The 16,957-nt window shown below is 43.6% G+C and overlaps 1 protein-coding gene across 1 annotated transcript in view; it reads right to left on the bottom strand.

The window, feature by feature from the left end:
* The window catches only part of OVCH1 (ovochymase 1), a 63,435-nt gene that overhangs the window by 13,526 nt on the left and 32,952 nt on the right, over window positions 1-16,957 (bottom strand). The window contains exons 15-21 of the mRNA XM_075073434.1: window positions 16,349-16,529; window positions 15,865-15,937; window positions 14,928-15,123; window positions 13,917-14,074; window positions 12,492-12,648; window positions 9,328-9,432; window positions 5,247-5,468 (exon numbers count right to left, since the gene is read on the bottom strand). Coding sequence (XP_074929535.1) covers window positions 5,247-5,468; window positions 9,328-9,432; window positions 12,492-12,648; window positions 13,917-14,074; window positions 14,928-15,123; window positions 15,865-15,937; window positions 16,349-16,529 — 1,092 coding nt within the window. The remainder of the gene's footprint in view (window positions 1-5,246; window positions 5,469-9,327; window positions 9,433-12,491; window positions 12,649-13,916; window positions 14,075-14,927; window positions 15,124-15,864; window positions 15,938-16,348; window positions 16,530-16,957) is intronic.

Below are 16,957 nucleotides of genomic sequence, written 5' to 3'. Positions count from 1 at the left end.
AAGTTAGGAAATAAAGCCTAATGCATACAGTATTTGGAAACATACTGGCTGTAAGTCATTTATCTGTTTGTATTTTTCAGTATATTTCTTGATGAAAATAAAAAAAGCCTAACTTCTGCCAAGCCCACTGACTGATTTTTTAAAATTAATTTTGGATATGATTTTTAAGCATTTTAATTTTTATCAATTAAAATGTTCACAGGACGAAAATTATGGAGAGGTCAGACTAATGACAAAGGACATGGAAATTCAAAGAGTTAAAGCTTTATTAGCCATTAAAAACAAAAAATTAACATCACATCAAAATATACCAAGTAAATATCCTTAAATTGAACTAAAGTTCTCAAGCAACATTTCTCTTACTTTGCTTATCTATCAATTTTGATGGTCATCGATGGAAATACTTTGTCGGTTTGTGCGTACACAGTAAAATCAGTATTTACTGATAACCTAATCCTTCCAAGCTTACATATAATTTATAGAGCAGAACTCCATTATCATGCAATAACTTAAGGACAAGGTAGGGAACAGAACTGTTGGTCATCCTAGGACCCACAGATAGTTGACATCACATGGACTATTTGCTTGCCATCCAAAGAGCCAGTTTGGATTAAACAGTGGTCCTCTGCTGTGGGACACCCTGTGTGTGGGCCTCTGAATCTGAAATTGTTTCCAGGACCCCTGTTGCACTTCGTCCTGTTTGGATCCTCTGATTCCCAATTTTTTGATTTCCCTTGTCTCCAGCTTTTCCGAATAAATGCAGATGGGGCTAAAAAGGAATGTCTGAGCTCTGCCTGCTCAATGCAAGAAGCTGGATAGAAGTCTGAAAATAGCTTTTCCTTTAGGCATATCAGAAGCAGAGCATTGTTTACAATGAGTGACACTCACTGAATCATAGGGCTGGAAGAGACCTTGAGAAGTCATCTAGTCCAGTCCCCTGCACTCATGGCAGGACTAAGCATTATCTAGACCATCCCTGACAGGTGTTTGTCCAACCTGCTGTTAAAAATTCCCAATGATGGAGATTCCACAACCTCCCCAGGCAATTTATTCCAGCCCTTAACCACCCTGACAGTTAGGAAGTTTTTCCTAACATCCAACCTAAACCTCCCTTGCTGAAATTTAAGCCCATTGCATCTTGTCCTATCCTTAGAGGTTAAGAACAACAATTCTTCCTCCTTCTTGAAACAACATTTTAAGTACTTGAAAACTGATGTTCCCTCTTAGTCATCTCTTTTCCAGACTAAGCAAATCCAGTTTTTTCGATTTTCTCTCATAGGTCATGTTTTCTAGACCTTTAATTATTTCTGTTGCTCTTTGCTGGACTTTTCCCAATTTGTCCACATCTTTCCTGAAATGCGGCACCCAGAACTGGACACGATACTCCAGTTGAGGCCTAATCAGCGCAGAGCAGAGTGGAAAAATTACTTCTCACATCTTGCTTACAACACTACTGCTCATACGTCCCAGAATGTTTGCTTTTTGGAACAGTGTTACACATTGAGCCACTATACACTCAGATCCCTTTCCGCAGTACTCCTTCCTAGGCAGTCATTTCCCATTATGTATGTGTGCAAATGATTGTTCCTTCCATTTGTCCTTATTGAATTTCATCCTATTTACTTCAGACCATTTCTCCAGTTTGTCCAGATCATTTTGAATTTTAATCCTACCCTCCAAGGGTGAATGCAAATTGCCAAGGGAACTGCAGGTCTCGAGGACATAGAAAGTCCCCCCATCTCAGGCCTGTTTCCCAGCATCCTTGTTCTGTTATGATTAACTACATCAACTGCTACTACTACTTCCTCCTTGTGGCTTTTAGCCCCTCCTTTTCCCCAGAAACATTCTGCGTGGGGGGCATTGTTTTGTTTTAAACAATTAGAAAGGCCTTGTTTCTCCCCAAGCGCACACCAAGCCCTCTCCTGAAACACTTACAATTCACTCCACTTCCTGTTCTACTCAGAGCACATACGAAATAGGAAAGAGAACGTTAATAAAAGCTCTTTGGGGATGAAGCTGGCATTCAAGCAGCAATGGGAGCATGCTGCTAGCTAGTCATTTGCCTCCTCTTAACCCCTCACCCCACCATCAGCGCAGTACTTTTAAATAGAGAAGAAAAAGCCATCCCCCCACCCATTTCCTCACAGGGATTCCAAGGTTCTTATCTTGATTTTCCCTTTTCCTCTGCACATAGCAGCTCTGGTTCTATTTTAGTTATGGTTGTATAGTACAGAATGTTGTGCGCCTGAACTATAGAAGTGGGTGGGTGAGGTTCTGTGACTGCAATGTGCAGGAGGCGAGACTAGATGATCGTAATGGTCCGTTATGGTGCTTAAGTCTACGAATCTGTAAATCTGCATGAAATAAGTAAGATGTTGGAGCTGGCACCTTACTTTCTTTGATCCCTCTCTCTCCAACCTGATTCCATAGTTTCAGCCTATTTTAAAATATAGGCACAATATTATTTCATTTGTTTATTAAACCCATTTCTCTCAACCGATGTGTGCAGAGGGTTGCAAAAGACAATTGTGGGGACATGAGGAATTGAAAGTGTTAAAATCTAAAGAAAAAAAAAAGTTTCCCTCTTCCAGCCCCATGCTCCCTTACACTTCCAGGGTTGCTGTCAACCTCTCAAAACAACCACTTGAATATATTTAGGTCTTCTGGGTTTTGGGGGGGCTTTATTAAATTTGGGGCAGGTTGTAGATTTAGCAATTTTTGAGCTATGTAGATGCCAAAACATAGGTTTTTCAGGGCCTTCTTTTTGTATAATGTAATGAGTAATGTGTTATGAGCTGGGTGAAACCTTGTTATGGGTTGAGTTATAACCCGACTGAAATGGGCAGGCATGAGCTCTCCCTTCTATTAACATAACTAAGACAAGAAGGTACGTGAGAACCCACCCAGGAACTTTTGGCAGCGTATTCTTTTTGGTAAGTGGTGAGAGGGGTAATGGGGAAAGAAATCACACAGAAACAGAGTCCAGACAAGAACACATGGAGGGGGAAGACTGCCCGAAGGAACAGCTGAAGGCACAGTGGTTGATCCTGGAAAGAACCTGGGGAGGTTTTTGGGTCAGGATTCAGGCTAAAAAGCTAAAATCTTGTAATCAATTAGTAGCTGCTTGGGCCAAAAGGGTAACAGTATATTATAGGACAGTCTATACTGTCCACGCCACAGCTCTGCCACTATAGCACTTCTGGTGAAGACACTAAGCCCATGAGAGAGAGCTCTCTGATCAACTTAACTCCTGCCTCCATGAGATGCAGTAGCTATGTCAGTGGGAGAAACTCCCCCACTGACACAGTGCCGTCCATACTGGTGCTCAGGTCAGTAATTTATGTTGCTCAGGGTGTGGATTATTCACACCCCAGAGCGACATATGTTATACCAAAGTAATTTATAGTGTAGACAGTCTTACTCATTACACTAGTATACACTGATACAAGTGATTTCTTTGCAATGTTCCCTTATGGGTGTTAACGTAGTATTACCTCAAACAGCAGTACGTTGAAGTACAGTAAGAAACTTTTAGCATGCATCAGGGGGTCTACATGGATAACCACCACCCATCAAATCCCCGTAGTCTGTCCTTACTCCTGAGGGCATTCTGCACCAAAAAATTTAACAATCTGCACACAATATTTTAAAATTCTGCAAAATTTATTTGTCAAACAAACATGGAGGCTCCAGCATGGCATTGGGGAGCACAGGCCACTGGCTGCACAGAGGTTGGAGATCACTGTGCAGCTCTCCCCTGGGAGATGGACTCAGCGGCAAGACTGCATCCAACCCGGACACAGCACAAGGACTGGCCTGCCCCAGAAAACACCCCAGGGCTGTGTCCCTCTGCACCAGGTGTGGGCAGACAGGCTCAACAAGGCAGGATCCCAATGTGAAGGGGCTTAGTGTGGCAGGATCCAGCTGTGGGTTGAGAGGGTTGTGTGTGGAGCAATCTGGTTGCAGGCGGCTCAGTGGAGGATCTGAATAGCAGGGGGATCTGAATGCACATGGGCTTGTTGGGGGGGTTGGGTGCAATGGGACCCTGCAGGGGGTGTCCAGGTGAAGGTAGTTGGGGGCTCAGCAGGAGGGGGCTCAGTGATGGGGTTCAGGAATGGGGGAGTGGGACTCATCTGGCGGTAGTGAGTGCAGGGGAGGGGGTGAGGCTCAGTGGAAGGGTCAGGGTATGATGGGGGTACCTGGATGCACACAGCAGATGGGGGAGCACCTCCCCGTACAGTGATCCCTCCCCCCTGCATCTGAGGAGTGATGGGTGCAGGAAGCTGGGGTGAGGGAGAAAAATCGGGTGGGGGGGGGGGAGTTTGCAGAGTTTCCTACAACTGGGAGAGAAATCTGGGGGTGGGCCTGACACAGCCCTGGATGCTGTGCAGGGAAAGAAGCAGTTCCATCCTCCCCAGCCCACCTGGGACTAGCAGCTGAGCTTGGTGCAGGGTAGGAACCTCCAGCTTCCACCTCCTGCCCCAGAGTGATTTACCTCTTTGCTGGCTGCCCTGGGCACCCAAAACATACTGCAGGGGAGGGTCACATGACTGATCTTGTGGCTTCCTTTTGCTTCCCCATCAGAAAGTCATTTTTCTGCAGGGAAGCAAAAAAAAAAAGCCTTCAGGGGACAAATTCTGCACATATGCAGTGGCACAGAATTGCCCCAGGAGTAATTTACTGCTCATAATAAGCAAACCTTTCGATGCAGGTAGCCATCTCCCATGTTTGTTGAATAATGAAATCACTGGGCTTTTGTGTTTTTAAATCAGGAGTGTTTTATCAGTTAAAAACTATAATCATAAGCCAGACATATAACACCCTATCATTATCATTGAAAAGTGACCTGTAAGGGGGACGGTAAAATGTTTTTACTTCAGGTAAGGGGTACATCACCTGAAGAAAAAAAAAAGGTCATGAAACACTGATTTAGTCCAGAATGTCTAATGTATAGTACCTGCATATCTATCCAAATACTACACCATGATTTCCACACACCCTCCCTTGCCTTTCATACAATTCAATTAAGGGTCTGAATCTCTGCTGCTTTAAACTGATGTACTGATGTCAACAGAACTAAGTCAAATATACACTCAGAGAATCTGGCCTTAAAATGTAGCTTAAAGTAAATTCAGCCTACAGTGTGGCACAGTCACTCTATAGACACTGGCCAGTTTTAAAAAAAGATTCCACACACAGAGGAGAAACTAAGAGTCCTGAAAAGCTTCAGTTAGATTATTGATTACCTACTACTTTTCTTCCTCTTTGACTCTCTTCATATATCCCTAGGAGCTCCACTTGGCAGTTCCATGAGGCTGGTATTGATAGATGCTTTACTGTGAGCTTTGCCATGCCTCTGGGGGACATTCTGAGCACCCAAGAGCAATTCAAGCTTCCCATGTAGCCTGATGAGCAAGGGGATGAGAAGAAACCTCTGGGCTCTGTTAACTCCACTTCTGATGGACATTCTGCACAGAAGAGCATATGCTGGTCACAGTAGCATTGGGAAAGAGCTTTTACTGCTCTACAACTCCTATTAATTACATCTTAGATCAGAGATCCTAAGAGGACAATATGCCCAGTGGGAAACAGCTTGTTAGTACTGCATGTTACGCTTCAGTCATCACTGAGACCCAGGGCACTAAATGTCTCTCTAGTAAGACAAAGAGCAAAAGTTTGCCCTCAGTTACAAACGTGCAGTCCTCGGAAGCCAGATGAAATGCATAGGTGTAACCAAGAGCAAACTTTTGCTTCTCCCTAATACAGATATGGTATAGTTCCCATAATTTATTATTTAAGCAATCCCCTGGTCTCAAGTGCCTGGAATGATAGAAGTGAAATACTCCAGTACAGAGGATGAGTTTCCAGTGCTAAAAGGCAAGCACAGTGCTTTGCAGAAAGCCCCAGCAATCCAGCTACCAGAAGCAAAATGGGCAACATCCCCAAAGTGACTGAGAGCCCGGCCTGCAAGAGGAGAGACCAAAAAAGAGTTTGTAAAACTAGCCTGACAGCCCATTCAAACAGCCAATAACCCAGGACAGTTCCAGAGTGAACTGGGTATTCAGTGGGGAGAAACCTCAAAGCTATCCAGCTCAAGCTTTCACATATTCATTGATCTGGACAATTTTCCAGAGTGATGATTTAATCTTTATCTGACACTGGTCTCTTACCAACCTGTCCAGGATTAGGCAACAGACTCAGCAAGTCAGTGGATGTTTTCTGGGAAAGCAAAGAATGCTTTCCCTGCTTAGAAAGCACACAAGAAAAACAGAGCTCTGTTGGCTTGTGCTCCATGCACACAGAGAGGAATCATATGCAGCGTTTCCCAAGTGGAAAGAGACCAAATCAATAGGGAAATATTTTGAAGCATCTGTGAGAGTGTTGTAAACTGGAGGAGAGAAAACAAAACTGCTAGTGAGATCTGTGTCCCCCTTTAATCCTGTATACAATAGGGCTTTTTGCATCCCACAGCAGTATCTTTTAAAAGCTATAATCTCTATGCAATACCATTAGTACTTTGCAAGTCATTTCCTCCACCACTGAAGTTTCCGAAATCCCTGCTAAAGCTAGCATTGACCTCACCACGCCTCGCCCCACATATTACGCATGAGCACGGAATGCTGACAATGGGAAAAAGCCTGCAGTTCACAGTTTAGTAGGCTGGGTGGTTAGGCTAGGAACCCAAAGGAAGGAGTGTGCACCCCATCTCTATTCTATATGTAAGCAAATTAAATGAATCCTATGCAGAAGTTGCTATGCTGGTAACTGATGCTCTCTGTATGGAAGAGGTACAGCATTGCTAACAATTGTGTGAGCATCCCCACCCACTACATAAGAATGACCATAATGGATCAGATCAAAGGTCCATCTAGCCCAGTATCCTGTCCTCTGACAGTGGCCAACGCCAGGTGCCCCAGAGGGAGCGAATAGAACAGGTAATCACCAAGTGATCCATCCCCTGTTGCCCATTCACAGTTTCTGGCAAACAGAGGCTAGGGACACCATCCCTGCCCATCCTGGCTAATAGCCATTGATGGACTGATCCTCCATGAACTTATCTAGTTCTTTTTGGAACCCTGTTAGAGTCTTCACCTTCCTCTGGCAAGGAGTTCCACAGGTTGACTGTACATTGTGTGAAAAAATAATAGGCAGCAGGTTTAAAAACAAAAAGTAAAAATTTCATTTGGTGACCTTCTAGTTCTTGTATTATGCAAAGGAGTAAAATAGACCCATATTCACTTTCTCAACACCAGTCATGATTTTATACATTTCTATCATATCCCCCTTTATTCCCCCCCACTGTCCTGGAGGCACCATTCAGTAGGGATATTTCAGTCTCGATGGCCACTCAAATCTCTGACCTCTGCTGCAATTATCAGCATGAGTGCTAGTTATAGGGTGACCAGATGTCCCAATTTTATACAGACAGTCCCTATATTTGGGGCTTTTTCCTTATATGGGCACTTATTACCCCCCTGCCTCTTCCCAATTTCGCACACTTTCTATCTGGTGATGCTAGCCAGTTAGAATAGCTTAAAGGCATGTATTGCTTGTCTGGGTTTTCTGGTAACAGCGCGAGCAAGCTGAGCTGGTAGCATTAACTCCTGAACAGACTGGATTTTGGGGCCTTGCCAAAGCTAGTATCTTTTTTAAGGGTTCTCTTGCTTTCTCTCCATGTTTTCACCATTCTTTTCCTTCAGTGCTGTCTGCTCAGCTGTGGGAGAAAACCTTTCTGGGTGTGTTAAGTGTGTGGCAGGTGGGAGAGGTGGAGTCAAGAGCCAAAATTGTTTATCATCATCATATTTGTATTACAGTCGCCTCTGAGCCCCAGCCAAAATTGGGACTCAGTTATGCTAAGTGCTGTACATAAGCACAGAAAGAGACTGTTTCTACCCTGCACAGCTTGCAGTCTAAATAGACAAGACTGACAAAGGGTAGCAGACAGGAAATATTACACCTTTTACAGATGGTAAATTGAGGTTGAAAGGATTAAGTGAATTTCCTAAGACAACACAGGACATCTGGGACAGATGCAGGAACTGAATCCAGTTCTTCTGATTTAGTCCAGTCCCTTAACCACAAAAGGATCCTCCTTCTATGGATGTGCTTGGGTCTGCTCTCATCCACCCCATTCCAAAAGAAAAAAATAAAATAAAGCCAAGCACTCCCTGTGTCCCCTCCTCTGAGTACAGAGCCCTGAGAGGTGGGGCTTTAAAATCATGCACTCCAGTTGTGTCCTTTTTATCTCTCAAAGAAAGCTGTCCAAGGTTTATTCTTCAGTAGAACTTTTTGAAAGCAGATGGTGCAAAATATCCCTCAGCACCATGGATAAATTTTAGTCCCAGCGCTGTCACTTACTTTTCAGACCACCTACAGTACTGAGTAAGTTCCATTAAGGAAAGTAGGTAACCTAAACTGGTCATTCTAGTAGAGGCTGGTCCATATAAGAGTTGTGAAAGTCTGCTACCACTTTCAGGTAGGGGACTTGGTCAGTCAACTCAAGTAGCCACATTCCATGCCTTTGAGCTACGAGAGGAGCAGGTTCAAGCCCTGCTCTTGGCCCAAGCTGGGCTGGTTACTCTCTAGTTTACGAGTTTGTGAAAAGGGCATTCTGACATTTACCTAACTTACATGGATGAGGGTTAATTAATATTTTAAGCCAAGCGAGTCACAATTCTGTGAAAAAACCTGCTAGTTAAGGGCCAAATTCTTATGAAAGGAGACAATGGAGAGTTATTCTATAGCCAACACTCAAAATATATTGAATCCCGTGGCCAACAGTTCAAGTAATATTAAAAGGAGGATGGAAATTGTTTTCTGATTGGCAGTTATGCTAGTAGTATGGGAAGGGCAGGAGAACATGGTGGCTTGTATCAAAGGGTTTAAGTCTGTAGAGTGGGGCAATGTAAGAAAAACTAAACAGCAAGAAGGATTTTTTGTTTGTTTAAAAAAGAAAAAAACAGTCACTGAGGAAAATAGCTTATGGTTGATGGAATTCAAAAGAACACAAGTAATTTTGTTTGTTGGCCCCCAGTTTAGACTCCTACAACTATAGATTCTCTTAGCTTGTCTGCACTAGTCTTGGGGTTAAAAGAGGATTATTTGTATCTAACCCTAAGATCCCTTGTCAATAGGCAATTCCACAAAATCCACTGTAATTACAAAGTTTTTGGTCTTTACACACTTTGACAACAATTGCCTAGCTTGGCACCCCGCACAGTACAACCACGCTGAATCTTGGCCCACCCCTTTCCACAGGATACAGGAGTATGCAAGAAACAGACCAGCAGCACTGTTAACTGAATGTAGCTGCAGGAGAGCTTTTACCTTGTCTGTATGCAGCTCCTGTTGGTGTTGTAGGCCGTTTCATTGGTGTCTGTGTTAAGGTTTCATGTCCACTATTACTTATCTGAAGGGCATTTGGTTCAATCTCTGTAGAGAAAGGTACAACATGTCTATTACTAGGACAGTTTAATAAAGAGATCCTGGGCTACGTATAATCTGTAGAGAGACAGCTTTGTGGGAAACCAGACAGTGCCCACACCTCACAGGTCCAGCTTCAGGCACCAGCCCAGCAAGCAGCTGCTTGGGGCAGCCAATGGTGAGGGGCGGCACGTTCAAGTCTTCAGCGGCAATTCAGCAGCTGGTTCCTCACTCCCTCTCAGACTGAAGGACCAGCTGCCAAATTGCCACCGAAGACTGAAGCAGAGGTGGTAGAGTTGCAGATCGCGATTGTGGCTTCCCCCCCACCCCTCTCTTTTTGCTGCTTGGGGCGGCAAAAACCCTGGAGCCGACCCTGCATACGCAGGATTAAGACATCCCAGCCAGAGTCAGACTGACCATAGCCTTGCTCGTGAAGTGATAATGGTACGCTAAACCTTTCAAATGAAGCCATCTATATAGAGGCAGAAATGAACATGAGCAAGCGATAGTAAAACCTCCACCATAGAAACTGATTTACAGGTAAAGATCTGTGCACTTCTCTTCCTGAGACTGGTTATCTTAGTGTAAACTCATGAAAAAGCAAACTATAGAAAGCTAATGCCCACCAACCATCGACACTAGATCTTCCAATATGGAAGAGACCTCTAGCCACCTTATAATTCATCTGGGGGAGATGACTGGAGACTGCTACCCTCATTAACAGCATTTAGCAATCCTAAATTAGTAGTGACCATTGTAAAAAGACTTAAAAAAAAAAGCTCATGCTGAGTCCCTGACTATGCTGAAATTCATTTTTTCTTCGTTATTTGAGTTAACAGCAGATCTAAAAGTCATGCTTATTCTGTGAAAAGGTATCAGATGACACCTGCTCTAAGCAGGCCAACAAGTGAATAGTTTTAACCCCTTATGCCAGAAATCAGGACAGGGAACAGAGCTGCATTTGCCACCACTGCAGTTCTGCTGGTAGACAATTTTTTTTAAAAAAAATATCTGTATAGGAAAGCATTATGCTGAGTCACACATAGCTAGAATATCAAAAGGATTTTTTTGCTAACCAAAGTAGGTTTTAGTTTTGCATCCTCCTGAACTAGCTTGACAAGATACAGGATGGATAATTAGGAATATCCCTTGGGATGGATGGCAGCCACATCAGCAGTCAAATTGCTGTGAGAAGGAAATAAGTCGTTTGCTCTACTTCAGTTAGGAAGACACCCCAATTCCCAAGGCATGGCGGTTTGTGAGGATACCAAGTAGGATACCACGCACACTGCCTTAAAACATTCTTCCTGTCATCTCTAAGGCCAGGTCTACACTGCGACTTTAAATCGGTTTAATGGCCGATATACCGATTTAACGCTGTACCCGTTCACACGACGTCGTCATTAATATCGAGTTAAACGGCTCCTTAAATCGATTTCGGAACTCCTCCCAGACGAGAGGAGTAGCGCTAAATTCGAAAGTGATAACTCGGATTAGGGTTCGTGTGGACGGAAATCGACATTATTGGCCTCCTAGAGGTATCCCACAGTGCACCACTGACCGCTCTGGTCCGCAATCCGAACTCGGATGCGGAGTGCCGGTAAACAGGAAAAGCCCCGAGACCTTTAGAATGACATTTCCTGCTTTCACGTGTCCAGCTCTGATCAGCACGGGTGGCGATGCAGTTCAAATGCAAAAGTAGCTCCTGCATTGAACCTTACGGGAGATACTAGATCTGATCGCTGTATGGTGAGACAAATCTGTTTTATCAGAGCTCCGTTAAAGAACAGGAAATGCCAAAGCGTTTGAAAAATAAACTCCAGGATACACAGCGGTGCGTGACAACCGTAACGGGAAGCCAGAGACTCAAACGGATGCTCATGGAGGGAGGGAGGGGGTAATGAGGACTACAGCTACCAGTCTCCACAGCAGTCTCTGAAAACTATTTGCATTCTTGGCTGAGCGCCCAATGTCTGTAGCTTAATACACGGTGTCTTGCGTGGTTCACGGAACAGCTCGTCAGTCTCTTTCCCCCCCCCCCCCACGTGAAAGAAAAGTAAAATAAATAATTCCTTGAGTACTGTAAATGTCACCCTCTGTGTACTGAATGCTGCTGGCAGAGAGTACGCGAGGTGTTGACAACGGTCAGGATACCGTTTGTGATCTCAGGGTCCATGATTGCTGTGCTATGGCGTTTGCTCAATGCACTCCGGGAAAAAGGCGCCAAAGGGTTGTCTGCTGCCTTCACAAAGGGAGGGGTGAGGCTGTACCCAGCACCACCCGGGGCAATGTTTTCTGCCCCATCAGGCACTGTGCTCTCAACCCGGAAGTGGGAACTATGGGATAGCTGAGGAACAGCTACCCACAGTGCACCGCTCCTGAAATCGATGGTAGCTTTGGACCATGGATGCAAACAATCGATTTCGTGATCCCACTGTGGACGCGCTAAACTGATTTTATTAGATCTGTTTTGTAATATCGGTTTAAGCTAATTCGAAATAATCGTGCAGTGTAGACGTACCCTAAGTGTTCCTTGCATTGTAAAAGACATGCTCCACTTCCTTTTAACAGGCATATACTGTGATTCAGTCAGTCATTCTCTAGTGAGCTGTGTTATTGATTACTCTTCCTATAGCACAGATTCTGAAGTGTACAAAATGCATGTGTCCAGAGTTTGGAGTGTACTGGTGGATCGTTCTTCATTTCAGATTATCCCGGAAGTTCTGCATCTCTCAAATTGGGCTGAAAAAATACCATTATTTTTCATAAGAAATGTGGAATAAAATGCATAAGTGTTTTGTCTGAAATTTCCTATAACATTTCTCTCTCTCTCTCTCGTACACACACACACACGCTTACTCCTCCCTGAAAACTGGAAAAATTTTGGTTTTAAAAAAGTTTGGGTTTTTCTCTTTTTTTTCCTTGGTTCTAAATCAAATAAAGTCATAAAAAAGGATTTTTGTTTTTAGATGAAAAACGTTCTATCTGCTGTCCACAAAATACTTTGAATACTTCCAGCAAGCTCTTCCTTTAGGACACACACTCCTTAGAAGAAAGAAGATATTTACCTCTTATTGTGGATTTGATCCAATCCAGGAAGACCCTCACCCTTGTATAAACTCCTGGTTTCTTTGGCCTTGCACAACCAACACCCCAGCTGATGATGCCATAAAGAATAAATGGCTCTTTTTCATTATGGCAAACCAGTGGGCCACCAGAATCACCCTGAAAGCAGACAAACAGAGGGACTTCTTAGAATATTAGTAGAAACTTCCTTCATTTGTCTTCTACACTCTTAGTTACAGAAGTGAAGAGCAGTTACAGATCATAGCTAAGGGGAAAAGTTTGAATACGAGAACTGAGTGTGCCCAGTTCACATTCCTGGTTTCTTAGTTATGGACTGGGATGACTAATTCAATAAATCAGATTGTTAGTAAGGCAAAGTGGTATAGAAGACTGAACACAGGGTTGGGACCCAGGAGTTACTAAATTCAGTCACATTTGAAATAAATATTCCATTTATAATCTCTTTTAGATTCCAGGCTTGTCACTCTGAAATGTAGAACACCTGGAGAATCAGTGTGACGTGATGTAAACACCAACAACTATGGTTGTAGCTCTCTGTTTAGGGTACCACCAGGTTCAAAACACCGAGTTTTGCAGTCTGTTACTGTCCATTTTTTAAAGTTCTCAGCCATTCTGACTTTACAAATGACACCTGTGCAGTGTCAGCTACCATAAGACATGTATCTATGCCCTGCCAGGACTCCTAGACTGCTGTGATATAGATAACCAATCACCACTCTTACTCCACAGCTAATTTGCATGCGTCAATTTCATTGGTTGTGCGAGGGACACTGCACAAATGAGCCAAGTAATAAACTAATTGCCATAACCATGCAACAGAACAGGCCTTCAGCTACTAGTTTATCAAGGGTTAATAAAGGTAAATAGAAATGAAATGCATTACAGGCATGAATATTTTGTATTCTAGAGATAAGCACACCAGTTGGTGTTACAGACTGTTATAAGAAACCTATTGACTGGTTGGATTCTAGAACAGTTATTGAACATTACTCTCTCATATAACTAATATAAAAAGTGTGACCCAATATTCTAACCTGGTTTTGCCATCTATTCACTGGGTAGGATTCAAGAAACATAAAAGGAAGAGCATCCCATCACCCAGAGTTACTCAGGCCCGATCACAGTTACAGCTGAAAGCCCAAATACACCAATGGTTGTTTTTGCCAGTAAGATTCTCCAGCTCCATAGTTTGAATTCAGTTCTAGTTTGGGCTAATTGTGTTTATTGGTTTTTTGATGCTCTGTGCGTTGCCCAGTCATGCTGTAGACAGTTATCAGGGGCGGCTGCCTTGTTGGTAGAATTTGGTCTACCAGCGTTTTCCCAATGCTTTCTACCACATTAAAATACAGCAGAAAACAATCACCAAGACTCATCTTCAATGGTACTTGCATTTAGTAGCAACTCACCTGGCAGGAATCCTGCCCTCCAGAGGAAGCAAAACCAGCACAAAGCATCCTAGCTGTGATCCCTCCGGGGTGATTAAAATAGTAATTTTTCTCACAGATTTCACTCTCAAGTATGGGTACTTGTGTCTGCTGCAGTCGACTAGCAAGGCTCCCATCTGCTCAAGGGAGAAATTGGCAGAGGAATATTTATCACATTGCAAGCTATTTGCAGGGTTAAAGAACCTGCTGAGAATGCAAAACTGGAGACGGAAACCAACAGAAAGAGAAGTCTGCTAAAACCTCCTGTCCCCTTGCTAACAGCCACAATTCTGATCCAACCAGGCAGCTGAGTATGGGAACTGGACTTTCCTCCAGGTTTTCTGAACTTTCTGGTTATGTAATAATATGGCTGGTGCCTGTACACACTATGTCAGACTGTGGCGGATCCCCTTTCCCTACAGTACAGTCTGTCTATTTCAGAGCAGAAGTAGATGCTCAGTTTGGCTTTGTTCAGTAAATGGACTCCAACAGAGCTCCTGCCGGAAAAAGCCCAGGTTTTAGCTAGCGTTTCCCCAGCCCACTGAGTTTGGCTCCGAATGAACATACCTCTTGTTTATGAATCTCTCTTCAGTGCCCTGATCATTTTAACCCTTTCATGGTTTGTGAGGCTTCCCACTCCCTACAAACCAGAAAGTAAGACCCAGAACATAAAATCAAAAGCACAGGAGCTTTAAGAGCAACTGCTAGGTCTGCAATCCTGGACATGATTCTAATTATAGCTAGACAGCTGCAAATCAGTCAGCCCATAAGCAACATGTAAGAGATACATCAATTTGCACAGTGATTGCAGAAAGCTCCTAAATGCTAAAAATCACCTGTGTGTAGGAAGAGCTGTGGATCCTGCCATCCACTCCCCACCCAGCATAGTGCTCAGCACACCCAAAAATGATACTAAGAGATGCAGGACAGAGGTAGAATCTTCACAGACATTTCCATCTTGTTTGCCCAGTTAGAGAAGAACATACTACATACCTTCTTGGGTGCTCCCCCAGCCAGTCATGGTGCACAGAACAGAGGAAGATAACGGTTGTGTGCTGCTGGGCAAACATATTGGCCTCACAACAGTGTTATACTCCAGAGGGGCATCCAGTTGGATCAGTGCAATATCAGAGTCATAGCTCATTGTATCAAAGTCAGGGTGCACCACAATAGTTTTCACCCTTCTCACCTGTACCAAACAGGATCAAACATTAATAAAGCAAAAATGATAAGTTAAGAGAGGCTGGACCAAGGAAGATACAGCTGAAAATGGCCATTAAAGGGAGATAGGTTTAAAGTACATTTTGGAAGAGACACAAATTGGTGTCAGGCTGGAGAAGTGTCAAAACAGATTAAAAAAGAGGGAAGATTCAGGACTCTGGAAGTCAGCTCAGTATATCCCTCAACTCTTGATTACAGATGGATCACAAATGGAAGAGACTGTATTAAAATTCCTTGAATTTAGGAGCTAGGATTCTATTTCATTTTGCTAATCTAAGCAGATACATTTTTGCAGACCATCATAAACTATCCCTAAGCTTTTGCCCCCTTGATTCAACTTAATGCATAGAAAGGTACTGGTCAACAAGTGATTTTGTAGGAAGACGGATAGCCCAACATTAAGACAGCAAGATGCTGAAAGCTCTACAGCTTGTGTTTTGCCAACTACTAGACTTAAAAAGACACTAACATGAGAAAGCCTTAAAAAAGGTATCATCAAGGATTAAGTTTGCCATGCAAGTCCACAGACTATTTTGTTTCAAACGCTCTTCTTCCCCCCTTTGGTCACCCAAGACACCCACCTTTCTTTGGTTATTTCATCTTATTGATTAGCACCGGGTTTTATTTAGTGTACACGGATCTATTACAAAGAAGCAGGGAACAGGAATCAACACGATCCACATTTTAGATTGTTTTGTTCAGTCTCTACCTGTTCTGTTGACTCCTTCAGGATTCTATCATGGTCTCCCACAATGACAGTCCAATGCAATGGCCTGTTTGTTCTGTAAAATAGAAATAACTGCACCAGATCTGTGTATAACCAGTCTTATGTATTCTTTATTCAGCATACTGACCATCTTTTGCTTGGTCTTCAGTGCCAGTTTAATTAGTCACCAATCCCCCAGACTGACAAGTCAGAGTTTCACAATGACAGTCTTCTACAAGTGGAATTTGCTGAAATACACCAGGTCAAATTTCATGTGAACCCCCTCTCCCGCACTGCGCCAATGTTTTCCACAGGAAAAGGCTAAAATACAGGCTTGGAAACAAGCAAAGGAGAGCTTTATAAGTGGGAGTGTGGGTACTTTTTAGCATTATTTCTCCATTCTAGAGGAGGGGACATACACTGTCCCAAAAGGAATATCTGTGCACATAGGAGCACAGGGAAGCATTTTCCAGACAGGTTTACTCACGACTGTATACAGTGGGCTGCTGTGAGTACCCATGTCGGACCGATGACGACACCGCCACACTGATGGTCACCTAAAAATTGCAAGGCTGCCTGCCAAGGCCAGCAATGGGGACATGCTTCTTCTCCCCCGACAACACGTCCGGACAGCCACTGGGGACTAAATGGGGGAAAGCCACAGACATCTGCAACACAACAGCCAGAAAGCTAGTGAGTGACACACTAACTTCTGAGACTGTCTCTCCTTTGCATCTATCACACTAGTTTTGTTTGCAACTAAGACTATAAAGCAGATACACCCCAAAGAGATGCAGTACAGCAGGCTCCCTTCATAGGAGTAGCAGCTGGGTGTGGTCAGTTATTTTGAGCAGAAGACATGCAAGCTTGATGTAGGTGGCTGAGAACTTGAGTCCTGGACAGAGATTCCATATTATACCTCAAAGAACAAATAAGGCCCAGACAGAGGCTAGTATCTTTCTCCCACCCTATAAATATATGGATCAATTTCAAGTTTTCCCTTCCCCAGTGCAGGTGAGAAAGGATTAAACTAGATGGATAATGTGGCACTGGATGGGCACAACCCCCAAAAGATAAGTGGGCATTTCTCTCCATT

The sequence above is a fragment of the Chelonoidis abingdonii genome, chromosome 1 (genome assembly GCF_003597395.2).
Source record: "Chelonoidis abingdonii isolate Lonesome George chromosome 1, CheloAbing_2.0, whole genome shotgun sequence".
NCBI classification, from domain to species: Eukaryota; Metazoa; Chordata; order Testudines; family Testudinidae; genus Chelonoidis; species Chelonoidis abingdonii.
This window is presented reverse-complemented; position numbering and strand designations above follow the sequence as displayed.